At 49.9% G+C, this 19,314-nt stretch overlaps 2 protein-coding genes across 3 annotated transcripts; one reads left to right on the top strand and one right to left on the bottom strand.

Moving 5' to 3' along the window:
* Positions 1 to 2,929: 2,929 nt before the first annotated feature.
* Positions 2,930 to 4,428, bottom strand: PSMB11 (proteasome subunit beta 11). The gene has a single exon (XM_022553639.2). The coding sequence runs from the start codon at positions 4,104 to 4,106 to the stop codon at positions 3,231 to 3,233; it is 876 nt and encodes a 291-aa protein (XP_022409347.1). The 5' UTR covers positions 4,107 to 4,428; the 3' UTR covers positions 2,930 to 3,230.
* Positions 4,429 to 9,152: 4,724 nt separating this feature from the next.
* Positions 9,153 to 14,910, top strand: PSMB5 (proteasome 20S subunit beta 5). 2 transcript variants are annotated; one of them, XM_022553593.3, is made up of 3 exons: positions 9,153 to 9,621; positions 10,355 to 10,661; positions 14,403 to 14,910. In XM_022553593.3, the coding sequence occupies exons 1-3, from the start codon at positions 9,424 to 9,426 to the stop codon at positions 14,687 to 14,689; spliced, it is 792 nt and encodes a 263-aa protein (XP_022409301.1). In that variant the 5' UTR covers positions 9,153 to 9,423; the 3' UTR covers positions 14,690 to 14,910. The 2 variants fall into 2 exon arrangements, with proteins under 2 accessions (XP_022409301.1, XP_089763558.1); XM_089907432.1 differs by lacking the exon at positions 9,153 to 9,621 and adding an exon at positions 9,873 to 10,118.
* The last annotated feature ends 4,404 nt before the right edge of the window (positions 14,911 to 19,314 follow it).

Below are 19,314 nucleotides of genomic sequence, written 5' to 3'. Positions count from 1 at the left end.
ATGGGTAGGGAAGAGCAGAGGGGGGTAAGCCAGTGCCTCCTGGGGCCTGTGGTCCCAGTTGGAGAAAGGGTGGGCCAGGGCGAGGTGGCACAGTCACAGTGGATCTGGGGCCTGCTGCCCCACCTTTTATTCTTCCCAGTCTCTGGTCTTACTCTTTGTGGGCACAAAGAGGAGGGAGAGGGACCAGGGAGGCGGGCTGTTCGAAGGGCTGAATCAAAGTTAGCTGGGGTGGGAGCCCAGCGGGTGGCCAGCATCTCTCACCGTGCACTCCCTAAGCAGAGAAGGGGTCCACCCGGCAACCAGAATTAGCACCCACGCCTCGTAACTCCAGGCAGGGCTCCTGGGGACTCAAGTAGATGGGTCACGATAGGTCCTTGTGACCTTCCCCTCCAAGTGCGGAGTGCAGATAATCAGGGATGGCTGCTCTAATGGGAAGATGCCTTCTTGTACCTTCCACGCCGTTTGGTTAGGGCAACCAGGCGGTGGGAGAACAAGGACCCTGCTCCGATGCTGGCATTGTCATTGACTCTGCTGAAGGCTGGAACCCGGCCCCTGCCTGCCTGAAGGCCTGTGTGAGAGCAGACTGTCTGCCCCTGAGGGAGACGATTCGGAGGCAGCACTCCAAGCAGGGAGCCACAAGAACAAGTCTTCCTGTTCAGAGCTAGATCCACACCTTTGGTCTCCCCTGATGTCTGCATCAAGCCTCCAGGAGTAAGTGGAGAGAAGGAGGGATTGACACGTGGGCCACCCCTGGGCGAGGAGGGGTGCATTGAAGTGGGATGCAGGCCTTTGCCTCCTCTCCCAGCCCTCCTTAACACCCTCCTGAGGTCCTCCCCAACTCATTAAGCTTCAAGGAAAACAACAGTGTAGGGAAACAGGCTTTTCAGCTAGACCCTCCGGCTTATCTCTGGTCTTAAATACCTCACCATTGGAAACACAGAATCCGTCAAAGGGAGGGAAGAAGGGCAGAACCATGGAAGGAAAAGAGAGAGAAAGGGAGAGGTGATGGGAGGAGACGCAAGAAGAGTGGGGCTCCCCCCTGTTATGCCCTCCCTACCTGGGTTTAATCCTCCTTCCCTGATTAATGGGAAGAGGAGGGGCACAGAGTGTTCCAGGGGGTGAGCCGCATGTGGTTCTCAGGGAGCCTTGGGCTGGGCTCAAGTGGCAACCCCAAGCTAGCCCGCCCCTCCTTCCCTGCCTTTTCTCACCCCTGGGGCTTCAGGACAGGGGTGGGAGGATGCAGAAGTATCGAACCAGTGGGGTGAGCCCTGCCCCACCCCACTCTGGACCTTTTTTCCCCAAAAGAAGTGATAAGGCCCATCTTTCTCCCTGATAACTTCCAGCCTGTTTCCTGTCTCTGCACATAGGAACTGCACGTGCATCACCTATCCTGGATCACTCACATACAACAGGTCACAGACCCACACTCACCTCTGCACGTGGAGGTGCCCCCTCTTATGTCTGCGTCAATCAAACACTTGAACCCTGGGCAAAAGCTGCCCTTCCTCCTGTGTTCCTCCAGGACCAAGCTGGCCTAGGGGTCCTTGACCTCTAGTGATCATTGCCAGTGTCCTGCACCTCCTCCCCTGAGGCTGAGGAGTGGGTGAGGGATGAAGAATTGCTATGGAGGCCACCAGCCAGATTCCCAGACCCTGGCTCGAAGCCTAGTCTTCCTGTACTGGGCACCTTTCTGCGGCTCCCCTCCCCCTGACCATTTCCCCCCCTCTCCCCTACTGCTTTCCCTCCTGGGACTCCCTCAGCTTTCTTCCCTCCTCTCCCATCATCCCCTGAAAGCCAGAGTCTGCTGGGGCTCCTCTGTCTGGCCAGCTCCTGCCTGGAGGAATTCTTAGCCTGAGGTGCAGGCTTGGGGCTCACAACTGGGCTGGAGGCTGGGAGGAGGGGTGTCCAGGAGGGAGGAAAGGTATTGTTCATCTTGGGACTGGAAGCTGTAGGAGTGGGATAGAGAAAGAAGATTCAGGAACCTTCAGGTGCCACCTCCTAGGCTGACCGTGCTTTCCTCCCTCACTTGGCCTGGGGAGGGGAGGGCGGGGAGGCATCCCTCCTGGAGCTGTCAGCCTGCATCGCCAAGTCAGGGCTTACAAGGGAGCGGCAAGGGGACGGGGGGTGGGGGGGCGGTGGGAAAGGATGTGCTAACCCAGCAGTTCCCACTAGCACAGATGCTTCTCTCTTTTCTTCATGCCCAGAGGGAGCTACTGGAAAGAGAGGCTAGAGAGAAGGCAAAGGGACAGCAGGAGGAGAAGTTGGGCAACGGCCATGACATGCCTGGAAGCCAGAGTGCAAGGGAGGGGGGAGGTGCCTGGGGCGATGGCTCAGGCCCTGACAAGCGGGGGTAGAGGGGGCTCAGCCCTCCAGGCCCTCGGGCTCCTCTGGGTTCCTCCTTCCCTGGCCACCAGGCAGGGGCACGGCCCAGCTGCTCTCTTCCCCACGTCACTCCCCAGACGCCTGGCAGGAAGAGGCCCTGGGAGAGAAACTGAGCTGAAGGACCACAGCCCTGGAGCGGAAGGCCTGCACCCCAGCATCATCTCTGCACTGACTGTGTGACCTAGGGCAAGTCACATAACCCTTTGAACCTGTTTCCTCTTCTGTCAAGTGAGGATCATTTTTACCTCAAAGAGTTATCATGAAAACTTCGCTCAGGAAAGGGGTTTGCATCATGGTCATTAGGGTCAGGTCGGGGAGGGGGGCAGAGAAGAAAAACAGATGTGGGAAGCCCATCGCCACCCCCAGGTGTACATGCTGCACTGTCCCTGTCCCTTCCAGCCTGGGCCCGCTGGGCTACTATCCCCACTTCATTCTCCTCCAGCCATCTCCACTCACCAAGGTGAGAAAGTGGCGAAGACTCTGAAGCTGAGCTAAGGACTAAAACGAGAGGAAGAGAGACTGGGGATAGGAGGGGAAAAAGCAGAAAGGAGGATGGCAAGAAAAGAGGGTCTAGCACCTAGCACAGCATCTGGCGTGCAGCCGGTGCGCAATAAGTACTTGCTGAAAGAGGACTCGGTGCTGAGAAGGAGGCTGGATCAATCTATTGGGCGCCAACAGGAACATGTCGGAGAGAGCCTCAATGGCTCCGGGAGGAGAAAGGGATGGAGACTTGCAACAAATGAAGCTGGCAACCCACGAGAGCAGGAGCCAGACGCCATGAGTCTGCCCCCACTGCGGCCCCACCTGCCACCCACTCCCAGGGCTGGGCCCCCAGGTCCTGCTGCTGCTCACAGCGCCTCTGCAGGCATCTTCGAGTCCCCCGGGGCTGGCGCCACAGACGGTCCTCCGCCTTCACCGGCTCTGTCCGGGGTGGCCTCCTCCTCCCGTTCCTGCTCTGGCCCCGGCCCTGGGAGCTTCCGCAGTTCCGAGTACAGCACCCAGGCATCGTTGCAGGACACATATTCCCATCCACTCTCCCGCACGTGGAAGAGGTCCACGGAGCCCCCCGAGTAGGCATCACGGTGGGTGGCATGGGCCACAGCATGGCGGGCCAGGGCATAGGCTTCCTGGGTGCTCATGTCATAGTGGTAGCCGCCATCTAGCACACCATAGGCATAGGGAGATCCAGAGCCCACCGAGAAGATGTCCCCCTGCAGGCAGGTGCCGTCGCTGTAGACGTAGAAGAGGGCAGGGCCGGAACGGTCCCAGCCGCACAGGGCAGTGGCCACGCACAGGTCCAGCCCCCGATAGCGCGACATCATGACCGATAAGAGTCTGGCGGCGCCGGCCACGCTGGGCAGCTGACCCTCCCTCAGTGCCCGCAGCCGCAGCTCCCGCTGTAGCACCCGGTACCATGTGGCGCAGTCGGCCGAGGTGCCAGAGGCGGTGCCCAGGAGGTGCTGATGCACGGGGATGACCTTGCGTGAGGCTGGACAGGCCACGTAGTCACCACAGGAGGACCGCGTGTCAGCCGCAGCGATGACTCCATGACGAAAGCGGAAAGCCAGGGTCGTGGTACCATGGGCCAGCCTGGGGCCGTGGATCTGCAGGAAGGTTTGAGGGGCCCAGCCCTGGGGCACAGCCCAGCCACCAGCCTGAGGCAGGTGAGGTGAAGCTTCTTGGGTGTCGGGGGCCTGCCACTTGCACACATCCTGCAGAGCCATCCCTGGGGTCCAGCGAAGGTTGGAAGGAACAAGGCAGGGATTTGTGAGCTGGGTCAGGCGGAGGAAGAGAGAGAGCAAGGAGGAGCTGGGCTGCGGCCAGAACCAGCTGGGAAGGCGTGTGATCTGTGGCTTCCCTTCTCCCTAACCCCAAACCAGGCTTTGGGACTGGCTGATAGAGCAGCACCCTCTCCCTCAGAGGACTGCTGAGGGGAGACAGAGCGAGGCCAGTAGAGTCTCCAGCGCTGGGGAGACGCTGCCCATGACACACCCGAGCGTCATCCAAGGAGTCTCCTGTCTGTCATCCTCCAAGCACCTGGAGTTGGGTGGTGGCTGGGTAACTGAAAAGGAAAGGGAGCACCAGTGGAAGGAGCAGAGCTGGGTTCCTCTGGGTTTTCCTGTGGGGGGCACTGGGCGCACAAAGATAAATAAGGCCCTGCCCCTGCCCTGAAAGGGCTGCCAGCCTAGGGAAAGGTGGAGACAAGTCAGTGCAATGGCACAGTCAGAAGAGATTGCCATGGGCGTTCCCCGGTGGCCTAGTGGTTGGGATGCCGGGCTTTCACTGTTGTGGCCCGGGTTCGATCCCTGGTCGGGGAGCTGGGATCCCACAAGCTGCGTGGTTTAGCCAACAAAACAAAACAAAATGGAATAGATTGCCATGGACCCACCCGTGGCAGGAGTCCCTAATGCTGGGTTCTCTCTTCTGGGGTGTGGGGTCGGGGAACTATGACGCTGAGCTCACAGGTTCACCTCATGGTCAAGGTGAGGAAAGAGAAATGGACTGGGGTAAGGACAAAAGAGACAAGAGCAAGAGAGCCTGGTATGGGGTGCTCAGATACCTTCAGAAAGGCAGAGTACTGAGGGGCCAGGTGAAGGGGAGCTAGAACCTGGAGATCTTTTTCTCCTCTGCTTTGGGGGTGAACGTGAACTTCCATCTGCATACAAACGTGGCACTTCTGACAGTTCTCTGGCAGTATAGCTTCTCTGACTGGTGTTAAAGTTCTGAGGATGTAGCTGAAAGGATCTATTGGTCCCCCTTCTGCCCAATAGTTCTCGATGGCAAGAGGCTGGTTTGTGGTTCCAAGGCAGGAGAAACAACGGACTTTGATGCCGTAATGCTGAGTCTAAGTCTTAGACCAACCAAGGGTGGCCTGACAGCTGGCCCTTCAGAAACATAAAGTAGATTGGGGCAGAGTGACAAGCTACAGCTACTTCCATATGCAGCATGTTTTACTAAACATTACAGCTCAGAGAGGTGCTATGGGAAGGGGTTTATTCAAAGAAACAGACGTTTCTGCAAAGGAAAGAGCCCAGACCCTCCAGACATCATGATGCTGAGGCTGTGGCATCATAGTTTCCTGGAGTCTCAGTACTAAGGGCAAGTGTAACATGTCAGGGGAAGACTGGAGAAACCAGAAAGTCACACAAAGGTCCAACTAGTCCTTCTTTCTTCCTTGGTGTCGGACCACATGGGAATCTTACTGAAGAGATAAGAATGTCTCCTCTTTCTAACAACTAAGTCTTAGACTATATATGGCTGGATTGCCACGTCTCTAAGTCAGGCCATTATTAAGTCAGATCTGCGCAGGTGAGTGGCCCAGTAACTGGCCACCCACCAGTCTCCCCCTCTAACCTTATCCTCCACACTGACATGATTTCCTAAGGTATCACTCAAATCCCATGTCTCCTCTAGTAAGAAACCTTGAAGCGTTACAAGATCAAGTCCACCCCAGGCTGGCATTTAAGGCCCACTGTGGTCCAGTCCTAATCCATCCACCACAACCTCTTTTCACGCAATTCCTAACACATCTCCCACCTCCCCTTCATCTTTTTGAATCCTATCTTTCCAAGTCTGGCTTAAGTACCACCTATTCTGAAAATACTTCCCAGATCCAGGCTGAGAGAGGAGAGGCTGTGAGTTTGAGAAGAAAGGGGATCTAAGTGATATTTAAGGAAATGATCCAGACCTCCTTGGAAAAGCCTTCCTGGACCCCCAACCTCACCCCAATCTATACTAAACTCTCTCACTTCTGAACTACAGCACTTATCATTGTTTTCTTCCCCCAACCCCTGCTTTATTGAGATACAATGGACATATAGCATTGCGTAAGTTTAAGGTGTACAACATGATGATTTGATACCTCTGTGTGCGTGTCTGTGTATTGCAAAATGTTTACACCGTAAGGTAAGTTATATCCTTCACCTTACTTGATTACCATTTTTGTTGTTGTTATGATAAGAACATTTAAGATCTACTCTCTTGGCAACTTTCAAGTATACAAGAGTATTGTTAACTGTAATTGCCATGCTGTACATTAGATTCCCAGAACTTATTCCTCTTATGACTGGAAGTTTGTACACTTTTGACCAACATCTCATTTTCTCCAACCCTGGGCCTCTGGCAACCACCAATCTACTATCTGTTTCTAAAAGCTCGGCTTTGTTAGACCCTACATATAAGTAAGATCATACAGCATTTGTTTTTCTCCATCTGACTTCTTGCACTTAGCAATAATGCCCTCAGGTTTCATCCAAGTTGTCACAGATGGCAGGATTTCCTTCTTTTTTATGGCTGAATAATGTTCCACCACATATATAACAATTTATGCGTTCATCCATTGATGATGGATATTGTTTCCATGTCTTGGCAGTTGTGAATAATGCTGCAATGAACACTGGGGTGCAGCTATCTCTACGAGATAATGATTTCATTTCCTTCAGATAAATACCCAGACATGGGATTACTAGGTCATATGGTAGTTCTATTTTTAATTTTTTTTGAGGAACCTCCATACTATTCTCCATAGTGACTGCACCAATTTATATTCCCACCAACAGCAGCACTGATCATTTGTACCTCTCCTCCTTGAGGTCTCCCTGAGTGGGACCTTGGAGCAGAGAACTAATGTAAGGTAAATTGGGAACAGATTATGGAAGGCCTTGAATGCATGCTGAGGAGCTGAACCTTACAGACCATTTTTAAGCAGGCAAATGATAAGATCAAGATGATGTTTCAGGAAAATCAATCTGGTGCTGCACAGAATAAATTAGAGATATAGTTGGTACCCAGAAAAATCAGGAGAATATTTCAGTAATTCAGGAGTGAGGAGATAAGAAGCCAAAGGTGGTATCAGTTGCAACGAAAAAGAATGTGAGAAGCACTGTAGAGGGAGAATGAACAGGACTTGGCAACCTAGTGGACGTGGAGTAAAGGAAGGGGAGTTGTCAAGATGAGCCAGGGCTTCAAGCCTCTGTGACTGGAAAAACATTATTGTCATTCTTTCATGTGTTCATTTTGCAAACGTGTATTAAGCACACAGCGGGCACAGAGATAAATAGTAGAGAAATGCCTGTCTTTACAGTTGTTGGGTTTTTTTGGCCATGCCATGCAGCTTGTGGGATCTTAGTTCCCTGACCAGGGATTGAACCCGAGGCCCTGGCGCTGAAAGTGTGCAGTCCTAACCACTGGACCGCCAGGGAATTCCCGAGAAATGCCTGTCTTTAAAAGTTCACAATCCAGTGGGAGATAAATGTATATTTATAACCAGGTAAAATGTGAAAGTGCCTTAAGAGAGGCAGACAGCATTAGTGGCAGAGGGAAAGAACCACTGTGAGAAGTCAGGAGGATTAGCTGCATTGCAGGAGTGACTGCAAAATAATACTTGCTCAGTAAACAGAGGCACTCTGCATTTTCCACACCATCCAACTGTGAGACCCACAGAAAGATCTTCTGCTTCATTATATTCTGATGGTTGGGTTTGGAAAGAGTTGTCAAATTTCAGCATTAAAAATACAACACTCTCAGAGTCTGTTGGGAGGAGGAGGGGCTGAGTTGGGCATCAGAGGAAAGAGGAATTTAGATATATATATATATTTTTTAATAAATTTATTTTTGGCTGTGTTGGGTGTTCGTTGCTGCACACGGGCTTTCTCTAGTTGCGGTGAGCGGGGGCTACCCTTCGTTGTGGTGCGCAGGCTTCTCATTGTGGTGGCTTCTCTTGCTGCGGAGCACAGGCTCTAGGCACGTGCTTCAGTAGTTGCAGCACACGGGCTCAGTAGTTGTGACTCACGGGCTCTAGAGCACAGCCTCAGTAGTTGTGGTGCATGTGCTTAGTTGCTCCATGGCATGTGGGATCTTCCCGGACCAGGGATCGAACTTGTGTCCCCTGCATTGGCAGGCGGATTCTCAACCACTGTGCCACCAGGGAAGCCCAGGAATTTAGATATTGATGGATGTTGCTGCTGGAATCCAACAAGGAACGGCAGATGCTGTCTTCATAGAACCATAAAGCAGGAGGCAACATTTCATACACTTGCCCACTTCCTTGCTTGTTATGGTTCCCAAAAGGGTTGAAAAATGAAGGTGGGTGAAGAGAGGAAGAAACAATGAAATACAGCACATTCCTCAACAAGAGCTTGTCTTAGCTAGCTTTAGTCAGAAAACCTCTTTGTACATCTTTATGGAGCCTCAACTCTCCTCCGGGCTCTGAAATGGTAAATTATTATTGACTCAGTTATTCAGGAGCTGAATTGCGAACCCAGTCTGTGGATTAACTGGACCCTTTGCTTTTCCTTCTTTATTCTTCTATCTGCCTTTTGGTCAATTCATTACTCAGTAGAATTTCCACCAGAGGGTGGGAGTAAAGACAATGCTGAATCTTAAAAATTGGTTACTGTTAGAGAACGTGGGTAGCGTGGCGATTGATGTTATCAAACAACAAGCGGTATAGCGCTCTTATTTTGTTGCGCTTTTTAGCACAAACTACTGTGGTTTTACTAACTTCATAGGAAAATGGCCTCAGCGTAGATTATTTTACCCAGTATTAGAGAGTGCCCTTACACAAAATGGCAACTTCAGTCGCGTTAACAGACTGCTGAAGCAGTAGTGATGTAAGTGTTGCTTGGACACCGGGCGGGGCGGGGCGGGGCTGATTTACCGCTACCGGTTTAGAACAGGTTTTCATCCAGTCACGCCCTTCTGAAAGATGGCCGGCCCCACTTCCGTCCCTCAACCTGGACGTTTGCGATTGCTTCCTATGAATTTGAGGTTAATCTAATCCCGTGTTGTTTACGTGACCAAAGTCAAGATGGCAGCCACATCTCTTTGTAATTTAAGGGGAGTGAAGCCATTTATTTTTTCCTCCTCGGTGAAAATAATCACTCGCGTCTGGCTCTTGTGTTTGGAGGCGTGGTTGCCAGGAGTTAAAATGGTTGCTCCCTGTGATAGATTTAATAGGGAGTGAAGCTGTGACGACGAGGCGTTGCCCGGCCGCTCTTTGCTAGGCGGTCTGGCAGGCAGTTCCCTTTGCCCTTACTAGACATGGCGCTGGCCAGCGTGTTGGAGAGGCCGCTACCCGTGAACCGGTGCGGGTTTTTCGGGCTCGGGGGTCGTGCGGATCTGCTGGACCTGGGTCCAGGGAGTCCCAGCGATGGGCTGAGCCTGGTCGTGCCCAGCTGGGGTGTCCCAGAGGAGCCGAGAATCGAAATGCTTCATGGAACTACCACCCTGGCCTTCAAGGTGCGGACCCAGCCGTCGCGCCGGGCTCAGTTCCGCGCGCTCGCGCCCTTCCAGATCTCCCAGCTGGTCCGGAACCCGCGGTGGTCGCGGCCACGAAACCCAGACGGAGGCTCGGACCTCTCACCGCAACCCCGGCGGTTTTGCTGTGTCACTGCCCCGAGAGGCCTCGGTTCTCGCTCTGGCCGGAGTGGGGGGCGATGGGGCTGGAAGGGCGGGGCATGTGGTAAGTGGGAGAAGGAGCCCGAGGCCGCTTGGGTTGATACCTAGGCGACCCCAGGGTGCTCCTGTCCAGGAAAGGCCGCAGCAGCAGTGAACACTGGCAGAGGGAAGGCTGTTGTAACCACCAAAGGTTTTAGAAACTGAGAAGCCCCGATAGGCCAGGGTTACCGAAACGTTATGGTTTGAGGAGGAAGATTGGTGGGAGGAAGCACTGTACTAGGAGCCAGACAATTGGGATTCTTGGTCCAGCTTTGCAATAACTGGCTGTATGATCTAGGGTAAGTCATTCGATCTCATTCCTCAGCCATCAAGTGAAGGTAATACTGAAGGTAATCCCATGTCAAGGGATCGATGTGAAGCTCTAGTGACATTAATATGAGGGAAAGTATGTTGTGAAGTATAAAACGGCAGAGACAGAGATGTTCTGGGTTTGCACTGATGCATAAAGAAATGTCAAAGATGATGTTTCTGTGGTCTCATGTGGCCTGTTTTGTGTTTCCTCTGATCTTAACAGTTTCGCCATGGAGTCGTTGTTGCAGCAGACTCCCGGGCCACAGCAGGTGCCTACATTGCCTCCCAGACAGTAAAGAAGGTGATAGAGATCAACCCCTACCTGCTGGGTACCATGGCTGGGGGTGCAGCGGATTGCAGCTTTTGGGAGCGGCTGTTGGCTCGGCAGTGTCGAATCTATGAGCTTCGAAACAAGGAACGCATCTCGGTAGCAGCTGCCTCCAAGCTGCTTGCCAACATGGTGTATCAGTATAAAGGCATGGGGCTGTCCATGGGCACCATGATCTGTGGCTGGGATAAGAGAGGCCCTGGTGAGTTAAGCTGCAACCATGTGATTCTTGGGCTGGCACTACAGAGAAGAGGGGTTGGATGAAGAGATAAATGGAAGAGCTTATGTCAGTGCTGGGGATGTGTTGGTTCTCAGTCCTTTCGTCTGCTCAAGGAAGGGCTGTAGTGTAGGAAGGGGCAGGGAAGTAGATCAGCTGTGTCATTGACCACCCATGTGACCTTGGGCAGGTTGCTTACTTTCTCAGACTGTTTCATTATCTGTTACATAGGTTCCATGAGGTAATACATGTCAAGCATGTAGTGTCTGACACATAATGTGTTTCCTTCTGGCCTCTCCTGTAAAATGATAAGACCTGCAAAGAGTCGTATATAAGAATTAAATCGGCTAATAGACATAAAAACTCTAGTCAGTGCCATCTGATAGAAATACAATGTGAGCCGCACATGTAATTTTACATTTTCTAATGGATGTATTTAAAAAGTGAAAAGAAATGGGTGAAATTAATTTTAACAGTTCTCTTAATCCAAATTAACTATTATCATTTCGGCATGTGTCATTAGCCCCATTTCAGGTGCTCACAGCCACATGTCGCTGGTGCCTTCCATATTGGACAGCGAAACTAAGTACCTACTCAAAAGTTAGTCATTCCTCTTCCCTTTTTTCCTGAAGAGAGTCTTTGGCCTAGAAGGGGGGCCCTTTGGGGCTCATCTCCTTTCTTTGCTTGATATAATCCCCTAGGTCCTGTTGTCATCTCTGAAAAGAAATTCCTTAGCCTATTTTTCCTTCTGGTATATAAAAACCTTGCCAGGAAATTCAGTCTTGTATCTGATATCAGTTCTTTTTCAGCCAATTTTGAATGTCCCTTTAGTCAAGCTGGGATACAGCTAGTCACTTTCTGTTTAATTTTCCCCTTTGGTGCTTGAAAATAGTTACTCTTTCCTCCTATTGGTTTTGCTTCATTCATTTACCTCCCCCCACTCCTTTTTTTTTTTTTTTTTTCGACTGCACGGCTTGCGGATTCCTTGACTAGAAATTGAACTGTCAGGGATTCCTGACCAGTGAAAGCACTGAGTCCTAACCACTGGATCACCAGGGAATTCCCTCATTTACCTGCTTTCTAAATGCCTAGTTTTCCTCTTTTGAACAACTGTAGGATACTCACCACTTTTTCATTTGCTTTGGAGAATATTAGTTCATTACTCAATAGAGGATGAAATGGGCTTCCCTGGTGGCGCGGTGGTTGAGTCCGCCTGCCGATGCAGGGGACACAGGTTCATGCCCCGGTCTGGGAAGATCCCACATGCCACGGAGCGGCTAGGCCCGTGAGCCATGGCCGCTGAGCCTGCGCATCCGGAGCCTGTGCTCCGCAACGGGAGAGGCCACAACAGTGAGAGGCCCACCTACCGCAAAAAAAAAAAAAAAAAATAGAGGATGAATGAGAGATTTAAAAGTGCATGTGATAGAGGAGCTCAGTTTGTTACTTTGGAAATTGAAACACTTTTCTCTTTGAAAAGTGTGAAAGAACAGTTCCATACATCTTGTGTGGTCTAGGGTAGCATTTCAGAAATGTTGTTTTGAACCCTTAGCTATTGGATTGGTCCCAGGTGGTGGAAAACAATGTAAGAGAGTACAGAAGCTGGCTAGCAAGGAAAACCCAGGAAGTCATAGCATAACCTAAATTGTACCATCTCAAGAAGCCTTCCTGACAAGCTGTCCCATTCAGGATGAGTCAGCCCCTGGCCTCAAGCTGACTGAGAAAGTGTCACAGATTACTTAATGCAAGGCTGAATGAGATGAATGCCACTTTAAAGAGAACCAATAAAATGCTGAAGGAATTTGCGGGGTGGGGGGATTGCTTCTGATGGGAGGAATTGAGGCGGACTCATTTTCCCAGATATGAAAATGAGAGAAAGGAAACAATGAACAAAAGAAGACAGGGAAGAAGCATGAGATTTTGGGGGAAGTAACTGGACATCTAATTTAATTGGAACTAAAGTCTAGTTTAATTGTGAAGCAATTGGAACCAGATGGTGAGCTGCTAGGCAAGGTAGTGGCAATGGGACTTGAGGAGGGGCTCCATGTTAGAACCATTGGAACCTGAAAACTGATAAGGGCAGTGCTTTTCAACCTGGCTTGTATCATAATCACCTGAAGAACTTAAGAATCTAGACCCATGCTTGTCCCCCACCCAGACCAATTGATAAAGAATACCTGGGGTAAGTCCTAGGGATCTTTTTTAAAAACTTCCTGGGAATTCCCTGGTGGTCCATTGGCTAGGACTTAGCACTTTCACAGCCGGGGCCCTGGGTTTGATCCCTGATCCAGAAACTAAGATCCTGCAAGCCGCTTGTTGTGGAAAAAAAAAAAACTTCCTTAGATGATTCTGATGCATAGTGAGTTTTGAGAACCACTGAGATAGGAAAAATATTAGTGATGCATTGACAGAATTTGAAAATACAGAAGGATTGGTGGGGCAGAAGATGGATGAGTTTGGTAGGTAATGGAGAACCACTAAAAGTATTTGAGGACAGGAAATTTAAATATGAATTTGGTGACAAAGGCATCCAGCTGGAGAGGCCCAGCGGGCAGATGGAAATGATAAAAATTTTACTACATCTTTGTCTAAACTTTTGTCTATACCAGAGGTTGGCTAACTTTTTCATAAAGGGCCAAATATAAGTAAATATTCTAGGCTTGTAGGCTATATGATCTTTGTCTCAACTACATAGCTCCATTGTTTTAGCAAAAAAGTAGTCATAGACAATATATACACAAATGGCTGTGGCTATGTTCCAATAAAACTTTATAAAAATGGTGGTTGGGGGAATTCCCTGGCAGTCTGGTGGTTAGGACTGTGCACTTTCACTGCCGAGAGCCCGGGTTTGGGGAACTAAGATCCCACAAGCTGCTCAGCGCAGCTAAAAAAAAATTAATTTAAAAAATTAAAATAAAAAAAATAGGCGATTGACCTGGCCTACCACTGTACCAGCACTGTCCAATAGAAATATAGTGTGAGCCATACATGTAATTTTAAATGTTATAGTAGCCACATTTTTTAAAATAAAAAGGAAAATTAATTGTAATAATATATTTTATTTAACCCAGTAGATCCAAAATATTATGATGTGGTACTAGCTTCATTTCAAATGCTTAGTAGTCACATGTGGCTAGTGGCTACCATACTGGACAGTGCAGGTCTTTACAATATGATTTAAAGTGATAGGCTTTATTCTCTTACTGTGTGACGTATGCCTTGCACTCCAGATAGTCTAAACTCTGAGGGTTAGGATTGTCTTTTTGGTTTTTTTTCCTTCATTTTTTGGCTGCACAGCCTGTGGGATCCTAGTTCACCAACCAGGGATCGAACCTGCACCCCCTGCATTGGAAGTGCCGAGTCTTAACCACTGGACCGCCAGGGAAATCCCAGGATTGTCTTAAATATTACCTCTCACAGTGCCTGAAGTTCTGTGCTTGAAACTTAAGTCATTTGAATTATACTTGCTTTTTGGTTGTACAGACAGACAAGGCAGTTACTGTAATGTGAGGTAAGATGGGATGGTATGTGTAGAATCCTGAAGTCTTAAAATTTAATTTGATTTCTTCACCTTTTTTTTTTAAGTAATTTTATAGAAGTGCTATTTTCTTGTATTTCTGTTGGTCTCCCCTGGGTTTCAACAGGAATGGAGAACTGTTGCCTTGGAGGATGAATCAGATGTCAAAAGGGTGACCATTTTTTTCTTACTAATCTCATCTCTCTTTCCAGGCCTCTACTACGTGGACAGTGAAGGAAACCGGATCTCGGGGGCCACCTTCTCTGTAGGTTCTGGCTCTGTGTATGCTTATGGGGTCATGGATAGGGGTTACTCCTATGACCTGGAGGTGGAAGAGGCCTATGATCTGGCCCGTCGAGCCATCTACCAAGCCACCTACAGAGATGCCTACTCAGGAGGTTCTGTCAACCTCTACCATGTCCGGGAGGATGGCTGGATCCGAGTCTCCAGTGACAATGTAGCTGATCTACATGACAAGTATAGTGGATCTACCCCCTGAAGGAGGGCAGATGTGGCTGCTTGCCTTGCTTGGGGTGACTGTTGTTGGTAATATGGGTACAGCTCCCCATCCTCTAGTGGAGGGGTCCCTGATTGTATCCATCATTTTTTTTTAATCTCTGGTGCATTGACCTCCATGTGTTACCCGTTGTAAATGAGCTACTGCAGAGGTAATTATTTGTTTTACTTTCTTGGATGTTAACATTACACTACTCGATCTCAGCCTGTGTTGTGTGTTTTCTCCACACTGTCCCTCCTCCAAGCACTTTACAGTCAAATAAGCCAGGACAGTGGGAGGGAAGTGACTGTAATTACAGGAAACAGCGGTGTGAAGACATCGTCTAGTGAATACATTAACGTCCCCACTCATGAAGCTAATAACAAAGGAGAAGGAGAGGGAGGGAGGAGGGAGAGACTTCCTGATTCTGTTTGCAAAGAGATGAAAAGTTGATGGGGTGGAAAGATGCACAGGGCTGTACCAGGCCAAGTCGGAGGAAAAAAGCTCTCCTCCTGTGGTGGGGGAGGGGAGGCTGATGCTACATGGAGAGCAGAAAGGTGAAGAGGGTAAGCCAGTTGGGAAGGGAAGCCTTTGACCCTGGGAAAAGAGAGGACAGAGGTGTGTGTGAAAGCAGTAGTGACCACCAGCCTGGTGATCCCTGTCCTGGCCTTCCAGTGTGTGCCAGTGTGGGAGACAGAAGGAGATGATGGTGGACTTGTAGTCTCCTGGGCAGGAAGCGGCCCAAAATTTTCACTGGAACGTGTGGGTGGGGAAGAGGCCCTGCTGAGAGCAGAGATGGCTAATTTATCACACCCAGCGCTGAGGGGCTTCCTAAGCTATGGTGGCAGCAGATGGCAAGGCCTTCTGTTAAAGAGAAGACATAGGACGTAGGGGAGATAGAGGAGGTTGATGGGAGAAACTTTTAAGAAATGGGAGAGGAGGGCATAAACACTACTTTGTATTAGTTGGCAAGAAGGAAGAAAGTGGTTGGTGAGGGTGACAATGCAGTGTCCTCTTTTGAGGCCAAGGGGCTGGGAAGGATTATCCACAGAAATAGAGGGGTAAAGCCTCTTCTTCCCCATACTGCAGCAACCTTCCCTTCTTGCACCTTCCCTCCCCCTTCAGCCTCCTGCAGTCTCCCTATTGACTGATGAGGGCTGTCGGCCAGGAACTGATGGAGGCTTGTTAATTGCATTTGTCAAATGCAGGGAAATTGGGAATTAGTGAGACCAGAGAAGGGAGTTTGGAAAACAAATGACTCTGGTTCCTAAGGAGATTCATTTTGCTGAAAGGTGCCTCCAGAGCCCCTGGATCCGAGGAGCTGCCAGCGTGGACCTAGACCTGCTCTACAGTCAAAGCAGGCAGGAGCCACACTACATACAGCTCCCTTCTGCACAGACGTCAGCAGGTGCTTAGCTGCAAGAGGCAGAGACACAGTCATCTTCCTCTCACTTAGGACAGTGGTTTGCAGACCTTTTACAAAATTAGAACTCTTTTTTTTAAAATTTTATTTATTTTTGGCTGTGTTGGGTCTTCATTTCTGTGCGAGGGCTTTCTCTAGTTGCGGCAAGCGGGGGCCACTCTTCATCGCGGTGCACGAGCCTTTCACTGTCACGGCCTCTCTTGTTGCGGGGCACAGGCTCCAGACGCGCAGGCTCAGTAGTTGTGGTGCACAGGCTCAGTAGTTGTGGCTCGCGGGCTCTAGAGCACAGGCTCAGTAGTTGTGGCGCATGGGCCTAATTGCTCCGCGGCATGTAGGATCTTCCCAGACCAGGGCTCGAACCCGTGTCACCTGCATTGGCAGGCAGATTCTCAACCACTGCGCCACCAGGGAAACCTGGGACTCTTTTTAAAAAATGAACTCTTAGGAGAAATCCAAGCCCCTGAAAGAAGTCAAATCAGATTGAAGTAGAGTTGAAGGGTCCAGAGCCTCAACCATTAAGCTTCCCCCTCCAGCCACTTCCCACATCACCTCCCACCACCACGCATACTCCTTGGAACTCCTTGGAACCCCAAGGAACACAATTTGAAAATAACTGCCCTGGGAAATAACCTTCAGGAAGAAAAGAGAGTTGAAGATTGAAATTCTTTTACATTGACCCCCAGAGAGCATGAGACTCCCTGGGCTCTTTTCCCATGAAAGAAAATTCAGTTTGGAGAGAAGAGATAGTCATGAAGCAATGCTGCCCTTGCCTTGTTGTTATCTCACACCTGACTTTGCAGTGGTCTAGCTGTTCAGTGTAAACACCTGTTCTGCACTGGCTGAGTCCTTATGTTCAGGCAAAACCCGCATATCCTAGAGTCCTGTGTTCTGGCATATCCCTGCTTCTCTGCCTTCTTGCATTTTGGATAAAAGAAAGACTGGCTTCGGCTTCCCTGGTGGCACAGTGGTTGAGAGTCCGCCTGCCCACGCAGGGGACACGGGTTCGTGCCCCGGTCCGGGAAGATCCCACATGCCGCGGAGTGGCTGGGCCCGTGAGCCATGGCCGCTGAGCCTGCGCGTCCGGAGCCTGTGCTCCGCAATGGGAGAGGCCACAACAGTGAGAGGCCCAAGTACCAAAAAAAAAAAAGAAGAAAGACTGGCTTAATGGAAGAGATCCATCTGTGGTAGGTTTTCTGGAAAGAAATTAGAGCAGAGATAGAGGAAAACTGCAAGTCTCCAGGCCCAGTGACGCTCACTCTGCAATTGCAGTTTCTTGCTGCTGGGACTGGTGGGGAGTTAGCTTTGCAGTGATGTGTGTCTCTGCTTGTGCAGGGATGATGGATGCTGCATAGCACTGGAGAGATGCTGTTGAGTGGAGTGTACCAGTTCAGGAACTCCCATCAGATTAATTTCCCAGTGCAGTCCTCTTGACAAAGGATTATGGAAAAGAAATTGCCTTAAATAGCCAGAAGATTAATTCCTCTCTGCAATTCCCAGGCATCCAAGGGCCAGGGCTTTTTAAGTGATGTCTGACAATTTCTCCTTCCACAGATAGCTCAGTAACACCAAAATCTGACTCCTCAGGGTAGGTGATGGGACTAATCTGATTAAACAGGGAGCAAAACACTCCTAGAGGCCCCATGCTTCCTCTTGCTGGCAGGGAATGCTGTGGGGTTGAAGACAGATGTGCCTTACAGCATCTCCAAACCAGGCAAGGGAGGGCTACAGGGAGCAGCGGTGCCCTGTGGGGTGAGTAGAATGTTCATGAGGGAAGGTGAAAAGGTAGGCGAGGACATGAGGAGGAGGGAGGAAGGTCACAGTTAAATCAGGGACTGAAGCATAATAGTTACTGAGTGTTCCCTCTTTAGGCAAAACCAGAAGGTCACTGTCTCTTGATATCCTCCTCAGCTAGCAAATGAGAAAACTGTCAAAGCCATTTGGGGAATGGAAAGTTACATCCTTTGAGGGGAAATAAAACAACTGATTTGTTATGGTCCACAGGTTCTATGTGGACTCTCAGGGGAGCGAGGCAAGAGGGGGGATGGAAAGGGAGTAAGGTGAAAAAAGGTGGCGGGAAACGGGGGGAGCATTTCCCTAGTCTCAGAAGAAGGAGGATGGTTGGGTCAGTGATGAATTCACATGAGCGTATCTAATTTGGTGAATACAATTAGACATTTCATTTTCTGTTAGTTTTGATTGTTTTGTTAAGAGCCCCTCCTGCCAGGGCTCTAGCAGTAGATTAGATGCTTTGAAACTGACCAGCAGCAGTGACCTCAAGACAGGATTAACAGCTTTATGATTTAAAACATATGTATAGGGACTTCCCTCGTGGCCCAGTGGTTAAGAATCCGCCTGCCAATGCAGGAAACACGGGTTAGAGCCCTGGTCCGGGAAGACCCCACATGCCGCGGAGCAACTAAACCCGTGCGCCGCAACTACTGAGCCTGTGTGCCACAACTACTGAAGCCCGCGTGCCTAGAGCCCGTGCTCCACAACAAGAGAAGCCACCTCAATAAGAAGCCCGCGCACCGCAACGAAGAATAGCTTCCACTCTCTGCAACTGGAGAAAGCCCGCGTGCAGCAACAAAGACCCAACACAGCCAAAAAAAATTTTTTTAATAATAATAAATTTATTTTAAAAATAAAACATGTATATTGCAACTAAGCATCTCTGCTATTTGGGGGTATTTTTTCTTGTTTGTTTTTTAAATTCTAGTTTCCCTTTAGGAAGCCAGAATCGTATTGGGAAAGCTTTAATTATAGCGGGCAAGATGAGAGAGCAAACACAGCAGTCACAACTGCTCTGATGAGCAGCTGTTGCCACCTCCTGCCTGACCCAGGCCGCCCCCCACCCCTGCCTCAGCCGACTCTCCACATCCCCACAGTTCACCCCAGGCCTGGCCTCACAGCCAAGTTCTTGCTTCTCGGGGCTATGCCCCACTGAAGCATTTCAATAAAAACCATTTCTAAAATGTCCCATTCGCCGTTGTTAATGGGTCAGGCAGAAATTCTACCCACGTCAGCTTCTTGGGTTTATTTAACCCAACTCATTTCTCCCTGAAGCTCTGCCTCTGAGTCAGGTGCCAAGCCTAACTTGGCACTTCACACTTTATAATCCAGACTTAGCTGTCATCAGCCGTGAAGATCTGAACCAGTTTATGTGAAAGGAAATTAGACACCGTGGGTTCAACCCCTTCTGATGCCT

This window comes from Delphinapterus leucas, chromosome 2 (genome assembly GCF_059928025.1).
Source record: "Delphinapterus leucas isolate spDelLeu-1000000601 "Yukka" chromosome 2, BTC_Dleu_Yukka2, whole genome shotgun sequence".
NCBI classification, from domain to species: Eukaryota; Metazoa; Chordata; class Mammalia; order Artiodactyla; family Monodontidae; genus Delphinapterus; species Delphinapterus leucas.
This window is presented reverse-complemented; position numbering and strand designations above follow the sequence as displayed.